This window comes from Macrobrachium nipponense, chromosome 2 (genome assembly GCF_015104395.2).
Source record: "Macrobrachium nipponense isolate FS-2020 chromosome 2, ASM1510439v2, whole genome shotgun sequence".
In the NCBI taxonomy this organism is placed as follows: Eukaryota; Metazoa; Arthropoda; class Malacostraca; order Decapoda; family Palaemonidae; genus Macrobrachium; species Macrobrachium nipponense.
In genome coordinates, this window is record NC_087201.1 from 21871038 (window position 1) to 21888868 (window position 17831).

Below are 17831 nucleotides of genomic sequence, written 5' to 3' on the forward strand. Positions count from 1 at the left end.
CACACAGTCACCGAGTGATTGCAAAAACTAGCTGTTGCACGTTGTTATTGTGGTCGAGCCACTACAACCGTCAAAAGTCTCCATGTCATGCCGACATACCAGAGAGCTCTTTCGACGTACGTGAGAGTGTCATAATGCTCTTCTGACATACGTAGTGGGATTACGGAAGACTTTAATAGCAGTTTTGACATACGGAGTCCATTTCGACATACGCGATGTACTTGGGGATTCAATATTTTCAGTACAATTTTATTCTCTATGAACTTCTCACATATTTAGACACCAAAATACAACCTTTATATATATATATATATTAATATCTATATATATATTATATATATATAGAGATCTATTATATAATATATATATATATATATGGCCTAAGGGCCTTTAGGGTTTTTGATTAATAATGTATTGTCCATGTGTTCCCTTTGACCTATGGAATGTGGAGAACAGTGTAGAGGTGACGACCTGAGAGTAGCTGATGAATGAGTTTCTGGGGATGGCGTGAGATAAAAATGCTTAGTTCGACAAGTCAATGTACTGAGTTTATTAACTCTTCTCAAAGTGCCTTTGTGAAACTGGATGCAACTAGTGTTGCGAGGCGCTAACGAACTGTGTGTTCGTATGTGCATGAGTGCCTCTTCCCTTTAAGAGTGTCATACCAAAGCCTATGGGAGGATTTTGACAGAGGGCTTCAAGTCACAGGCAAGATGCCGTAGCATTCGCCGGGAGTTTTTTATTAAGTGTTTATAGTGATCCGGGTGTTTGGGTGAGTGTTGAGTTACTTTAGCCAAAGGGATGGCTTGTTTGATATCTTGTAAGATGTTCCATTTTATTAACTTTGTCTTTAAACTTATGATTGCTAACGAGTGTGTTTCTCGTGTCTTTGAAACAGACGGTTCTGGAATGCCGGGGGACAAAGAATTCCCAGAGGGGTGTAGACTTTTTTTGGTGACTAGACAATGTACTGTTTCGGGGTTTTTTGAGTTAGTCTGTAAGACTGGATTACTTGATTGATTGATTTATTTATTCGTTGTTAATAAACGTTAATGTTATGATGCAACTCTCTCATTTTCATTACCTGTTAGAATGGAGAGGTGTCGGTGCTAGAGAGAGAGAGAGATTCCTTGGAGTGAGAGAGAGAGAGGGATTGCCGGGAGAGAGAGAGAGAGAGGCTGTGTGTGTAATGTTGTGTGTGGTTTGCCTTCCGTTTCGTGTCACGCTTACCTTATGAATAATGGGGGGGAATCCCCCCATTAACAGTGGTGGCAGGCGGTTAAGAGGGGGTATAAAAGTTTTCTTTCTTTTTTATAACTAGGAACGCCAATGTAGAGATGGGTGGCCAGTTAGAAAATAAAAGGGGTTATGGCTTAGCGATAGTTTTCGAACGACAAAGCTTCGAGGGATTGTGGAAAATTGTTAAATTGTTGGATCTCAGTTGCTAAGGGAAAAGGGGGTAGAGGAATATCCATCCGTGGGATGTGGGATGAGGAAAGAAATTTCTATTAGGGTCATCAAATTTCCTCGTACCGAGATTCTTCAGGGCCCGAGCCGTGAGACAAGTAACTCAGTTTGGTTTGTGAGTGAGGGTTGCTAGGTGTCATCTCGCCGATCGCGTTTGTATTATGCCGACGAGATTTACGCGTTTTACGAGAATTTCGAGTTCCTTTCGTTCCCATTATGGAGTGGTGAGTGTTAAAACTATTGTTTTGAAGGGAGAGGGTTTTTGTTTAAATATTTCAGGGTTATGGGATTGGTTTCAAGAGGTCAACAATTTTTCTTGTCTTTGCCCCATAGTGACGTGTTTTCTTTATTTGCACGTGTTTATAATAGACGTATTCGTCTTTGTTTTAAACACATAAGAGTGTATAGAGATGTGTTTTTTGCATGTGAACTGTGCTTAGAATAAGCTATATTCTGGCTTAGAGAACACAGCGGCCCACAATTTTACGGGCTCAGCACATTTCTGCAGAGAGGCGCGTTGCATTGCAAGGGTACTGGCATCCCTCGGGGGGATAGTTGCATGGAGGGTACTACTGGCCTCCCTCGAGAGATGGTGCAGGGGAGGACACTAGTGTATACCTTGAGAGGGGGTCCTCAGACACTGTTCAAGGGGAGATGGGGGTACTACTGTGTATGCCTCGGGCTGTTCTGTCGCTTGACTGAGGGGTTGTTCTCAGGGGGGGGAGAAACCTTTTTTTTCTCATTGGGGGTGAACTCCTTTTTTTTTCTTTGTGTTGGGGTATGGGTTTGCCCTTGACATTGGATGCTAAGATATCAGCTGATTGATTAGTTGATGAAGTGAAACGCCCGTAGAGTCTTTTTTTTTTAGAAAAGATATTTTCTTTATCTTAGAGGAAGAGAAAAGGAAATAAAGAGAATTGAAATGCATTGTATGGGTGTATGTTTTACTTGTGCCTTCAAAGACACAAATATATTGGGGAGACACAGATTATTATTATTTTTTTTTTATTGTGTTGGAGAAATTACTTTGAAAAATTGTGCCGAATGGTGTTGCCCGATGCCGTAAATGGTGTTGATTGTGTGGGTGTGGAAATGGTGGTATACCATAAGATTCAGCAATACTGTTGTATGCTATTTGAATTTCACCCTTACTTGAGATCTTTGCAAGAGAATTATTGCTATGGAGAGTTATTATTATTATTAGTAATTATTATACTTGAGATGTGTCACGGGAGGTTTGCTTAAGTATAATTATCATTACGGGAGAATTGTTTTACGAGAGATTTGAGATATTTCATGGGAGATTATTTAATAATTATTACAGATAATTATTCATGGAGAATTATTACGATGAATTAATGGGAGAAGTCTTGTCTTAGTTATTTGTTGAGTTTTTGTAACTTTGGTGAATATTTCAGTGATTCACGGGGATGAGTTTTGCTGAATCTTGATGAGTCTGGCTGAATCTTGGTGAATTGTGTTGAATCTTGCTGAACTTTTGCTGAATTTTTGGAGAATGGACAAGCATTAACATTGGTGATATTTTTTGTACTGATACTGATGATTTTGATGATAGCAATTTTTTTTGGTGATTTTGTGATAATGATATTTCTGATACTGATTTTTTTATACTAATACGTGGGTGCCGTAATGCTATCAAGGGAGGTGAAATCTTTTTTGAATTTGGGAGGAACTAACAACACATTATTTCTTTTGTTTTCCTTTTTTTTATGAGTTCAGCAGATAATTGCTTGACATCTAGTGAGTTACGGGAGATAGTGAACAAGGCCGTTGATTTTTCTTTTTTCCTTTTTTGGAAGTTAGCCATAGCTGACACAAGTTTTTTTTACCAAGGGTGAATTTGAATGTGAATATTATCTCAGTTCATGACTTAGAGTCATTGTTCGGGAACGTGTTTGTGTTTCAGCTATTTGATGCTATAGAGAAATATATGGGAGAATTTTTCCTGCATGTTTTGAATGCATACGTAATGGCACTACATTTTTTCTCTGGATATTTATGTTCCAGAAATTGTGAGTTTTCTTGCACAATACCTTTGTCGTATTTGTGACAACTTTGTGAGAGATAGGAAACTTGGTTAAGTTTTCTAGTGACCTATGTCGTAGTGCATATGGAGAAGTCTTGGCCTAGACACTTTGAATTTGGAGTTCTGTTATAATGAGTTGTGGCACATTGGTGATTTTTTCTAGAATTTTCTAGACAGTTTTATTTGCCAAGTTTTTGCCCTTTTTTAGCAGTTATGCTAAACGGAGAGAGTTTTTATAGTTTTTGACTATAACATTGAGTCATTCTCTAGAGAATTGGAGTTAGAATTGAGATATAATTGAGATATATTATTTTGGAGTTATAATTGGAGGTATATATTATTTTGGAGTTATATTTTGAGATATAATATATGGGAGATATATTTTTTGGCCATTTTTGATATTTGCCAATGTGATGAGAGCTATGTTTAGTTCAATTATTTTGCAGCCATCTTTGTTGCAAATGGAGACACATATTTTGAGATTATGGGGCAATATTTGTGAGTGTGTGAGTTAGTTGCCTTGAGTGCACATTTTTTTGGAGGTAGGATTTCATTTTTTGATATTCCTTTTTGGAGATATATTTTTGGAGCCTTGTTTTGTTCCACATGGAGTTATTGGGGAAATAGAGGTAAATATTTTGTATTTGCCGAAATAGAGGTGATTATTCTCTATTCCTGGAGTGGTGTTGTTTTTTTTTACTGACATATGGCTATTGGAGAAATAAGAGAGAAATATAAGGGGGTTGGTTATTAACCAAATGGAGGAAATATTTTTATAACCGGAGTGGTGTTATTATTAATATGGTGTCTCATAATGGAGTTGGAATTAATCTTTGGCGGGTGACCTTTTTTTTGTGGTTATGGAGTTTTTTCGAGACAAGAGAAGATTTCTGTGGTTCTCTTTTTTGGTTTCGTGACTATTTAGAGGCTAGTGTCATTACTGCATTACGAGTCCTATGGAGATGTGTGCATTTGTTATGTTCACAAGTGTGTTATTCTTGGAGAAATATAATTTGGGGCAAAGTCATGTTGAGAGAATGAGTCTTTGAGACAGTCTTTGAACACATTAGTCATATCCTGGAGTTAATTCTGTGAAATGTGTCTGTTAGACGTTTTTTTTGAGAATCATGAGTTTCCAAACTTATGTGTCTGACTAGACAATTTTTGTGCTACTGTCTGAGCATACGTCCGCAGTCGATTTTTCTGCTGACAAGCGATGTGATGAGCCGTGTGCTGACTTTTTTCCTCTGATGATGATAGATCAGAATTTTTCGCAATATCTGGAAATGTTGACAATAGCATTTCACGAAAGCACATGTGTGAGAGTTTGCTTTCTGGCAAATTCTATAACTTTACATGGAGCATTTCTTGGGAAAAACGCGGGAGTTATGCATATTATACATATGTTATGTATTTTGTGATTGGGGAAACTTATTTGTGATTATCCTTTTTTTTATATTTTTCTTCCTTTCCCTATGAGAGATATAATTTGGGGGATTGAGTTTTAAGTAGCATTTCTTTTTGGACGGGAGATTTGACTTTACCGGGAGATGTAAGTTTTCGAGGGTTGTTACTTACGTAAATGGGAGTTTGACATTAAGTCTCATTGTGATTAATTATTGAGCAGTAAAGGGGTTTTTGCTGTTAAAAGTTGGAGATTTTTACTGATTTTGTGGGTTGTTTAGATATCAGAGCTTGAGAGAACATTTTTTGGGTCTGGGTGTGTTATGTAATTCTTTTTTTTCCTTGAGTTCATTACGATTTTTTTTCTTTTTTTTTTCTTGTGAGCACATTCGAGTTTGAAATGTGAATACAGAAGTCCGTGGAGTTGCTGTGATTTCTGAGTTGTGTGTGTGCTGATGTGTGAATTTGGAGAATTGAGTTGGAGAACTTAATGTTTTTTTTTCTTTGAGAGTTGTGATGATGACTTATGATTTAGTAGTCATGTTAAAGGGAGTTAATTGGGAGACATTCAGTTAGTATTTCTGACCTTTTGAGATCATTGTTTGATAGAAGTAGTATGTCTGGGTTAATTTTCTTGGATTGACCAGTGACTTGACTGACATACTAACACCAAAAAGTCGTTTCCTGACTCCAGCAAGACGTCCACCAGCCGTGTGCCGAGAGTACTGCTGTCGTGTTGCCATGAGGGTGATTACAAGAATTTCCATGATGGTGATCAAGAGAATTCTACAGCGTGTCTTTTGGGGATCTGCAGAAGCCGTGAGAAGTCTTCTACAATGAGGGAGGCATTCCGTCTTCCTACAGCTGCTACAGTCTGCTACAGGAGCAGCTACTTGCAGACAAGCGAAGAGGGATATTCAAGAATCCTAATGCAGAAAATATGAGAGAAAATGCGTCTTGTGTTATTTGGAGATATAAGAGTAACAGACTTTATTTTATAATGCCAGAGACGTGCAGTTTTTACTTGTATTTTGTTTTAAGCCGGCCAGTGTGTTTTGTATTTTGCTAGGCGGGGGCTAGCATATGGGGTGGCCGAGCATCTGTAAGGCCTAGGGTTTTTGATTAATAATGTATTGTCCATGTGTTCCCTTTGACCTATGGAATGTGGAGAACAGTGTAGAGGTGACGACCTGAGAGTAGCTGATGAATGAGTTTCTGGGGATGGCGTGAGATAAAAATGCTTAGTTCGACAAGTCAATGTACTGAGTTTATTAACTCTTCTCAAAGTGCCTTTGTGAAACTGGATGCAACTATTGTTGCGAGGCGCTAACGAACTGTGTGTTCGTATGTGCGTGAGTGCCTCTTCCCTTTAAGAGTGTCATACCCAAGCCTATGGGAGGATTTTGACAGAGGGCTTCAAGTCACGGGCAAGATGCCGTAGCATTCGCCGGGAGTTTTTTATTAAGTGTTTATAGTGATCCGGGTGTTTGGGTGAGTGTTGAGTTACTTTAGCCAAAGGGATGGCTTGTTTGATATCTTGTAAGATGTTCCATTTTATTAACTTTGTCTTTAAACTTATGTTTGCTAACGAGTTTGCTTCTCGTGTCTTTGAAACAGACGGTTCTGGAATGCCGGGGGACAAAGAATTCCCAGAGGGGTGTAGACTTTTTTGGTGACTAGACAATGTACTGTTTCGGGGTTTTTTGAGTTAGTCTGTAAGACTGGATTACTTGATTGATTGATTTATTTATTCGTTGTTAATAAACGTTAATGTTATGATGCAACTCTCTCATTTTCATTACCTGTTAGAATGGAGAGGTGTCGGTGCTAGAGAGAGAGAGAGATTCCTTGGAGAGAGAGAGAGAGAGGGATTGCCGGGAGAGAGAGAGAGAGAGCAGGCTGTGTGTGTAATGTTTTGTGTGGTTTGCCTTCCGTTTCGTGTCACGCTTACCTTATGAATAAATGGGGTGGGAATCCCCCCATTAACATATATATATATATATATATATATATATATATATATATATATATATATATATATATATATATATATATATATATATGGCATTCTTAAAAAGTACAAATAGCATTTTAGATTTGCAGTTTTCATTATATATTACACTGAACATAACTCACTAGAAAATGTGTTGGGTAATAATATAAATATTTTAAAATTTCCAAATTTATTTTGATATTTACAAAGTTATTTCTATTTAATTTTATAAAGTATCTATAGAAAGTATCTAATTGCTTTCTTGTTTTATATCATTGTATCTTGCCAATTAATGGAGCCTGCAGGGGAGTTAAAATAATCATGAAGGTGATCTCGTTGAGTCTTGCTTGAGGGAGTTAAAGTTTCGTCAGACCTCCAGTGACCAGTTATGGCCTCATGTGTCACCAAGTCTTCTTGATCTGTCTCATTCGTGGCATTAGGATTTCTTGTTAAAATCAAGTTATGCGACACAAGCGGCCACCATCAGACTCGATATCGTCATGCTGAAGATTTATGACACTGTGAAACACTCTTGAATCTGTGGAAGAGAAATGGAAAATATTCATTAAATTATGAGATGGTATAAAAAAAGGTGTTTCATATTAAAGAGATTTTAAACAAGCAAACCAAATAAAGACAGTATAATATTTGTGAACAATATCTACCTGTTTGCTAGTATGCCAAAGGCATTCTCCACTGTACGTTTGCCCTGCTCAGTCAGTAAGTAAAGATACACTCCAAGGAAGAAATAGGGGACTGCAGGTTTCTCTTCAGTCTTGTTTGGCAGTCTTCCAGGGGCAGCCAGATTGGCTTTAATTCCTATCTAGCATTTGACAGAGCTGTGTCTTGGCAAAGACACCACCATCAGACTCGGAACATATGGCACCTACATCGACGCACATGAACTTGTAGTTAGCGCCAACAACTCCTAATAGAATGACAAAGTAGAATTTCTTATAGTTGAAGTAATGAGTTCCTCCATTCACTGGGTTCATGATTATGATGTGTTTCAAAATCACGGGCCACTTCCTTCCATTGCTCTGGGGTCGTGGACAATTGCACGACCTCATTTCAGTAACAATATCGCTGACTGTGTCGGGAGCTACTCGGAATTGGAAGGTCAGGCTCTTGTAGGATTCTCCAGCTGCAAGGAAGCGCAGGGTGATTGCAAGACGCAGGCCTGGCTCAATGGGTCTTCTCCAGAATGTGAGTTTTTTCTTGATGAGGGGTAAGACCCGTTCAACAATTTCATTGAAAAGCTCCTCTGTTATCCTGGTCAAGCTCCAGTACACTCTTGGAGTTTCACATACCAATTTTCTCATCAAGTTGCTGTAGCAACCCTACTCCTCTCTCCTTTGTAAGTATGGCCACATCCAGCATCTCCTGCTTTGTTTCTTTTGCTTCTTGCGCTTTCGTTCGAGCCGTATTTTCATATTCTTAACATGAAGATGGCATAGTAATGATCCACCATGGCCAGTGAAAATTCAGTCATCATTTGAAGTGTCTAATATCCCGTCCAGATATTGCCCAATCTTCACAACTTCGTGTTCGTCCATCTTGTGCTTCTGTCAGAGGCGCCTGGAATGGGAACGAGTGCAAACTCTCATTAACCTGCTTTTATATACATTGTGAAATGTTCACGACACACTTTATGTATGTCGCCTATGTCTGATTCCGTATTATGTATGTCGTAATTGAATTACGTCTGACGGAATTGCAATTACGTCAGTTGTCGTCCCCCAAAAACTGTTATAAGTTGGTGTGGCCTAGATCATTGGCAACATACGTGTATGTCAACGTATGTCGCAAATCTCATCTCGCTGTACGTAATACTGTCGTAATTGTACATTGCAAGCATCGTTGTAATCAGCTGAATTTTCTTTTCCCTTTTCAAGGCCTGCGACAGTCGTAAAGCCAAGCCATTACGACGGTCGTGGGCTTTATTCGCCGATGTATGATCCAGCCTTTATGCTTCCCTTTATTTTTTAAAACTATATTTTATTTCTTTATTATCGTCATTATCTATTGATATTTTTATTTTCTTTGCTTTACTTTTTATTCTTTTGAAACTTGTAATGTCAGGTTAGTTTTCTGATTAATATTATTTTCTTTTCTATTTTGTTTTCACTATTTTTTTAATTTGTACTTTTATTTATATTCTTTTTAATTTATATTTTATTTCCATTTTCATTATATTTCGTTTTCTTTTTTATTTTTTTCGTAGTTTTTATGTCTTTTTATAATCACGATTTCTTATAATTACTACTTCTAATTTCACTTTTTTTTCTATAAATCTGTATTTTTACTTATTTGTACGTTTTCCATTAAATACCGATTCTATTTTCATTTTCATAATTTTTTATCATTTTTTTTTATTTTACTATGTCCATATTTATCATTATGTTGTTTCTATTATTTTTATCATTTTTTAGGTATGTTTTCTTGATTATTTTTCACTATTTTTCATTTTTTTACACAATTTTATTTTATTTCTCATTTTCATTCTTTTTAATTTATTATTTTATATTTTGAATTATTATTTTCATCTGATAGTTTTCATTTTTGTTTTCTCAGCTTATAAGATTTTCTTTCGGTTCACTTTTATGTATACTCAAATGTACTGTTTTTTTATAGTTTTTACTTACTCAATTATTCTATCTTCGTTTTTATTATTGTTATTCTTATCATTATGAATTTCCTAACTTTTTAATATTTTTGTTAATGTCATTATTCTCAAAATTTTAATGCTTCTTATTTTGAAGACTGACTATTTTTGCTTTCATTGATTTTATATTTAATATCGTAGTTATTACTTGTTTATCATTACATTTTAGCATTGCAGTTCTGTTTATATTTACTACTTTCATCTGCATTAATTCTGTTTTCATCTTTATTATTTTATCTGTCTGTTCAATTTCTCTTTGACTTCTTAGTGTTCAGTTTTATTTCTTATTTCTTTACATCTATTTATTTGTAATCTTAATTCACATTTCTCAAATACCTTTAATTGTTTTAATCGTGTTTAGATTAATCTTTTTTATTGATTCGTAATATAAATATTTTCATTTCTTATTTTCATCATATGATTATTTTAAACTTATTTAATTTTTTTTTCAATTTTTTATTAATAATATTTTTCATGTTATATTTAGCCTGATTTCTATTCATATTTTTTTTTTTATCTTTAGGTTGAATCTTATTTTTCTCTGTTTTTATTCAATTATTCTTTTATTTCTCATTTTATTTTCAGATTTGTTGTTTATATGTTTCCATTTATAAATATTTTCATTGTTATATGTATTTTTATCCTTTTTGTAAACGGTCATTTATATTTTCATTTATATATCCTTTAATTTTAATTTGTTAAAATTTGTATTGTCACGTTTTATCTCGTTTCATATTTTTTGAAATTGTTATTTTTTTCCACTTGTTACGCAATTTATTTATTACTTTTGTCATTAAATTTTTCTTCTAATAATTCTTATTATTTCGTTACAATTTATTTAATTTCGTTTTTATTTCAGATTTTTGACAAATAGGTATTTTTACTGTTTTTACCTTTCCTTTGTTTTCTTTTTCATATTTTCTCATTTTTATTTCATTTTTTAAATTCTAAATGTCATTTTTTAGTATTTATAATTTTATATTTCCAATTTGATTATATTTTTCAATTTTGATTTCTTTCTTTTATTATTTTATCATATTTACATTCTTTAAATTTTTTTTATTGTCGTTTATGCTATTTTTTCATAATTTTCATTTCTATTTCTATATTCTATTAGTCACGTTTTTTCTATTTTATTATTTCTATTCTTTTATTTTACTTCTTAATTTTTACTCTTCTTAATTTTGCCTTTTTTATATCTGTGTTTTCATGTTCGTATTATATTTATTTTGGTTATTTATGTTTTTCTTTACATTATTTTTAATTTACTTATTATTTCAATTTTTTCTTATTTTGTGTGTTTTTATATATTAATTATTTTCTTTGTTTATGGTCTCCAATTGCATTTTCATAATATTTATCATTATGTCTTTTATCACTATTATTATTAATTAATATTATTATTATTTGTGCACTTTAGCGAGGGGCTGGTCCCTTTAGCTTTATCACTGGTTACGCAGTCACTTACTGATTTGGTAGCCTGAGTTCGCTTCCCTGCTCTGCCAACGTAGATTCAGAGGAATTTATTTCTGGTGATTAGAAATTAATTTCTCGATGTATTGTGGTTCGTATCCCACAATAAGCTGTAGGTCCCGTTGCTAAGTAACCATTTGGTTCCTAGCCATGTTAAAATATCTAATCCTTCGGGCCAGCCTTAGGAGAGCTGTTAACTTATCGTTGCCTCTCCATACTTACTGATTCTGTTGGGGTATGGTATACTTTGCTTAGTTACATGTTTTGTCTCTTTTATTTTAACACTGTTTTCGTTCAGTATGCTTTACTTTTTTCACGTAAAAGCCTTCTCTTCTGTCGAGTTTTGCTTTGCATATTAATGACCTCTTGTGCTCACTGCATATGAATGTGATCGTGTTTTGAATAATGATGATGCTTATGGCAACAGAATTTATTTGAGTTAATTAAGTGTTATGCCACCTGACGTCCTGCGTAAGTGTATTAAATTGCCAAATGGATTGGAAAATGAGAGGAAATCATTTTTATAGTTCATGAAATAATATGTGCCAGAATTGTTTTCATTATTATTATTATTTTTTGCCCTATCACAGTCCTCTAATTCGGCTGGGTGGTATTTATAGTGTGGGGTTGGTTGCATCCTGCCTCCTTAGGAGTCATCACTTTTCTTAACATGTGCGCTGTTTCTAGGATCACACTCATCTGTATGAGTCCTGGAGCTACTTCAGCCTCTAGTTTTTCCAGATTCCTTTTCAGGGATCTTGGGATCGTGCCTAGTGCTCCTATGATTATGGGTACAATTTCCACTGGCATATCCCATATCCTTCTTATTTCTATTTTCAGGTCTTGATACTTATCCATTTTTTCCCTTTCTTTCTCTTCAACTCTGGTGTCCCATGGTATTGCGACATCAATGAGTGATACTTTCTTCTTGATTTTGTCAATCAACGTCACGTCTGGTCTATTTGCACTTATCACCCTATCTGTTCTGATACCATAGTCCCAGAGGATCTTTGCCTGATCGTTTTCTATCACTCCTTCAGGTTGTTGTTATCGTACGCAACTTATTACTGATTCTTATGATTTATTCTTATTATTATTATTATTATTATTATTATTATTATTATTATTTTATTGAAAATAATGGCTATTTCAGCCGCGTTTATTTTGTATAGAAGTTTCTGTAGTCTTCTTATTACTGACTTTTCTTCTGTACTGAAATTGGCTATTAATTAAAACGTCAAACGGGGGATTCATGTAAAAAACGTGGTATTTGTCAAATTGAAATTATTATAAAAATGCAGTACAAGTTGGATCTGAAGCCTAGTCGACAAAAGATGACTCACTCTGGATTCCTCTTAGTCGGGGGCGTCTGCTCCTCTCTCTCTCTCTCTTTCTTTTTTTCCTCTCTTCTTCTTGCAGCGTTCCATCCTTAAACCAAGACGACATGGTATTACTAAATAATACCATACCAGATACGACCGTCGAACAAGACATCCCAGATCAAGAAACACCAGATTAAACTACACCAGGCATAAACGTCACGCAACAGCAACTAGCCAGTGACAATTCGGCGAGTAGTGACGTCTTGCAACAGCCTCCTCCAACCAATCAAAATCCTTCCTTAACGACGGTCTGAGCGACTTCTGCAGCGTCCGCATAGGACCCACCTGTGATCACAGGGGATCCGTCGGTAAGGACCCCCCCTACCAGACGATGTCCTTCTAGGTTTAAGGACGAAACGTTGCAAGAAGAAGAGAGGAGAAGGAGAGAGACAGAGAGAGAGAGAGAGAGAGAGAGAGAGAGAGAGAGAGAGAGAGAGACTGGTCATGATCTACACCCAGTCTTTCATTCCTTCACTTGTGGTGATGTGTGAAAACCAATCACGTGTTAAAGTGAGATTCACTTATCACACATCACCACAGGTGATTAATGAAAGACTGATTGTAGGTCATGACCAGTTTCAGTTTTATTTCTGTTACATATTATTTGAAATCACAATTTATATACTACAGGGGGAGTGCAGACAAACATACACAACTGTGTGAGACTAAGAATTCACACCTGACGGGTGTCAAAGTGGGCTGACTAGCGGCAGAAATCACAAAAACAGGCAGTCTCTCGGGTTACGTCGTTCCAGAATTACAGCGCTTGCCTTATGGTGCTGCTAACCACAAATTTTCAGCACTGTAAGTGGATTTACGGGTCCATTACCTGCTTCATGGCACTGTAACTTATTCTCATTATAATTATGATGGTTTGGATTGAGGCGATTTTCGAATTACAGCATTTTGCTGGAATGGAACCTCCGCCGTAACCTTGTGACTGCCTGTACATGTTCAAGTAACAGTACTGACAGACAGAGAGAGAGAGAGAGAGAGAGAGGAGAGGGAGAGAGAGAGAGGGGAGAGAGAGAGAGAGAGAGAGAGAGAGAGAGAGAAATTTCCTGACACTTATGTATCTTTTTGTCCAACAGGGTAATCTACAAGAATGTCCACAAATCAAAACGACTATCGGTTTTTTTCTATATATGTGTTACATAATAAAAAAAATATGGAATGTTATTCCATATATAAAAACTAAAACTAGATCAATTAAAACCAGTGACCCAAGAGGTCAACCAGTGTGAGCAGACCAGATAAGATAAAGTAGGCTAAGATGACGTGTTGTATCAGTCAGTGTCTGGTTTGCTGTCATCTGTGGTCATCAAATCTATTGTTTTGTAAACTGTTGTCGAAGCTTCCTGCTTGAGACAACCACAGTGACCTATAACCCAGACGGCCTACATGACTTGTAATCTATGTCATCTGTGTGTATGTTCGTATGTTCGAGCTACTGTCTGCTCACTTTATGATTTGTAAACCAGATTGTATGTCAGAATTCATTAAGCCAGCATCATTGGAAGACCTGTCCAATTTTATCTGATCTGCATCATGTAGACTTCGAGAATACAGATATTTTTGTACTCTGTGTTTAAACAATAGAACCTCACATCAGAAAAAAGATACTGAATGAACTTAGAAATTATCATCTTGAGTTTGAAACATCTCCGCCTTCATACCCAAAGAAGATACTGACTTAGAAATTATCATCGAAATCCAAGACACTCCAATGAGGATGGAGAGTCATAACAAACCGACCTTAGCGTAAATTATCGCAGGTCTAAATAACCTCACAGGGTGCCTTATTATACAAAGGCATCAGCCCTACATATTTGGTGGCAGCCTCCAGCGATAACTCTTCAACGTCTTCCAAAGAATAACAAATAATGTATCAAATCAGAAGTCAACGACGGCAAAAGCAAGAGATTCTTCAAGCAACTTAGAGTCTCTTATGGCAACGTAAGATATGTCTTATATTTAGAATCATTCAAGAGGTTGTATCATCGTTTATTGAGCGTCTTCAGCAGTGCATATCTTCAAGAAACAAACCGGTTGTGTCTGCTGCCTACGGCAACGCAAGCTTCGTCCTAACTGTAAGAGATGTCTCTCATTTAGAATCATTCAAGAGATTGTATCATCGTTTAGTGAGCGTCTTCAACATTGAATATCTTAGAGAAACCGGGTCACCTGCTGAGCATGACGCGTCTGCAGCATCGGATCATCAAGGACCAGCAAGAGGAAACGAATAATTCAACAAACAAACAACGCACACGGGGGAAACTCAAGCTAAAAACCAGGGTCATCCGCTAAACAGAGAACGGGGACCAAGGCCGTGTCGTTATCGAAACGCCGTGACTTCCCACAAAATCTAGCTAAGTACAATCCTTTTTTTATTCATTTGGAGTTACTTTGAGTGTTTCCTTTGCAGGGCGAATTTCGTTGTTCCTGTGGCTGAAGTTACGAGACATTCTTAATCTTACCTTTTTACAGAAATTATCTACATCATTGGGACTTCGCTACTGCGAGTTTTTATCTTTGAGTTTCTGTCAACTTCGTTTTTTTTTCAGAAGCTCTCCTGAAATATTATAATCATATATTTTGTGTTAATCTTATCATACTGGGGCACTCTATTAATTCTGTACGTAACAAATCATATCAAATATTGAATATGCGTTTACGCAGTGGACGTCTGTATTTATACAGATACATGGATAGGGTCGTTAGGCACCGTAGTGATAAGAAAACACACAAAAAAAAGTGGAACACCCATACAAATCTGGATAAATTAGAGGTAACACTATTTCGGGTCAGGACAATAATGGCTACTTTGCAAGGTTCCGATGGCAGTTTTAGCCTTGAGTTTTTTGAGTTATATGCTTAAAAAATCGAATCTCTATGACTCAACTTAACTTTGAACAAAAAAATACGGCTGGATTGCAAGGAATAACATGTCTGTAAAAACTTTCATTAGTTTAAGATACTTAACATTCATATAAACAAATTAACAAAAATTTGTCTAAATGCGCTGACCTGGATCCCTCACTATTTCAAATTTTAGTTAATAATAGCACAGTAGGGATAAATTGTTTTAATAGTAATCGCTCAATTCATAATAGTTCAAGTCATTCTTATGTTCGTTGCTTTTTACTTAACCAACAGCAACATAATGCTAAAAACACACAATACGTTGCCGATGATATTAAAGAAAAGAATCCTCATTATTTTAATAGGAAACAGATAAACAGTAACTCTGCTAAAAATCAGAACAAACAAATCGTGCTTCAGGAAAATTGGTTACTGTGCCATCTAGTAAAACGGTTAGGGTCAGTCAAAATCTGCTGAGTGCTGAAAGCATAGCACATCTCACATAAGCGACTCTAGTGGAGGGGGAGAGTGATCTCGGATCATTCATGCCAACAACTTTTTGAATTAAAAAGGAATTTTCCTATGAATCACACGACCGTATCAAATAATCAGAGCAGGTTCCCGTAGTTTTAATATAATAAGTTATCATAAGTAGTGGTGGATTACGCCCGACTGTACGTGCCGTAAAATTAGAATATCAGCCATTTACATTGTTTTTATTCCTTTAGTCCACGTAATATCCTGTGTTTACGGACTCACCGTTGTTGTTCGAACTTCCCTATTGAGAAGTCCGGAGTATGGCTTTCAGTAATTGGCAATAACGAGTTAATTGTCGTAGCATAATTCAGATTCAGTACAGGGCGGATAAGCGAACGCTTACAGATACCTTTATAGTTATAAAAAACATCGATTTGTATCTAGTGTAATTGTAAGATATCCATCTATGGGTATACAAAACATTATACTACCTCCTGCCAAATAAGGCGTGTTTATCAAAGGAAAATTCTATAAACCTTCTAACACATTAAAATCCGTTTTGTCTCATAAATCGTGACATTGTTCAAGCGACCCAACAGAATTCTCCCACACCCACAGTCGCAGTTTGCATGCAAAATCTCGAGACACACGCACCCTCGAATGTCTTAATGCGTGTAAAAAGACTGCTGGGATCTGAAAATTTTAATCCCTTTCCGACCCTCTGAAATATAACGGATTTCCGCAAACAAAGCACTATACACTGTTGACTCACAGCAACAAGTTAATATTGAAGTCTGTAAACCATCCGAATACCAATCTAGTAATCCACAAAACCTATAAACATATCGTGGATATGGAAGTTATAAATATCGCATTTTTTACTGTTGCTAAATTTAATCATGCCCAACCGGTTGTAGATGAATCCTTCTTCTACTCTATTTAAAGTAAAATCAGTAAAGCCATTCAAGCAGAGGTGATTCAGCAGAAATTTTTTGATCTTTTATCTGAATATCATGATGTTTCTCCACTAGCGAGTGATCTCTGGGAGAAAACGGATGTCATTGAACACAAAATACGGTCGAAGGACAAACATAAAGCTATATACGTACCTTCGTATAGTCTCCCAATGAAATTTCAAAATAAGATAAATGAAAGTTGAAAAACAAATGCTAGTAATAGGAGTCATTAGGAAATCAAATAGCCCATATAATTTTTCCCTTAAACGTCTTGCCTAAAAAATATCGGACTTGGCGTATCTGAGTAGAGCTCTGTCGCTCAAACGAGGAAACGATTCCCGATCGTTTTCCAGTGCCATGTACCGACGATATCTTATCTTTGTTAGGTCAGTATAAATTTTTCACCAGCTTGGACTTACTTAAAGGCTTTCACCAATACCATTAGCTAAGTGAGTGTACCTCATACACCGCCTTCAGCACACTCAGGGGACATTATCAATTTTTACGTATGCCTCCAGCTTACGTTGCATCCCAATTACATTCACCAGAATGATTAATATATTGTTTGGAAACTTTTTAGGGGGGATACCCTACATGCCTATATGGTTGGTCTTGTAATCTTTTTTAATACCTTAGAAGTGCATCCGCATAAACTAGAGCTAGTGCTACAGAGACTAAGACGAATAATCTCAGAGTAAAATATCTAATGTGAGTTTTAAAAACCGAACATGTTTATTTAGGTTTTATGTGTCTAGTCAAGGTCTTAAAGTAGTCCATGGTAAGGTGTCGGCTATTCGTAACTTTCCGGTACTTATTAACGTAAGGGGGATACAGCACTTTTGCGCGTTAGTGGGTATTACTATCGTAAGTTTATATGTAACTCGTCAATCACAGCAGCTCCTTTAACAGATCTTACGAAAAAGGGCGTAGATTTATTATGGTCTGAAAAGCATCAACAGGCGTTCGATATCTTAAAATTGGAATTATGCAGCTCACCTATCTTAAAATTCCCTGATTTTAATAAGGAATTTTTTTTATTGCAACAGATGCCTTAGACCTAGGGGTAAAAGGGGTACTACTTCAGCAATATGATAAACATTTCTTT

The 17831-nt window shown here is 36.0% G+C and overlaps 1 protein-coding gene across 1 annotated transcript; it reads right to left on the reverse strand.

Annotated features, from left to right (window-relative positions):
- Positions 1 to 7723: 7723 nt before the first annotated feature.
- Positions 7724 to 8233, reverse strand: LOC135221135 (uncharacterized). Its single transcript, XM_064258958.1, has one exon. It carries the CDS (start codon positions 8231 to 8233, stop codon positions 7724 to 7726), a length of 510 nt encoding a protein of 169 aa, XP_064115028.1.
- Positions 8234 to 17831: the final 9598 nt, after the last annotated feature.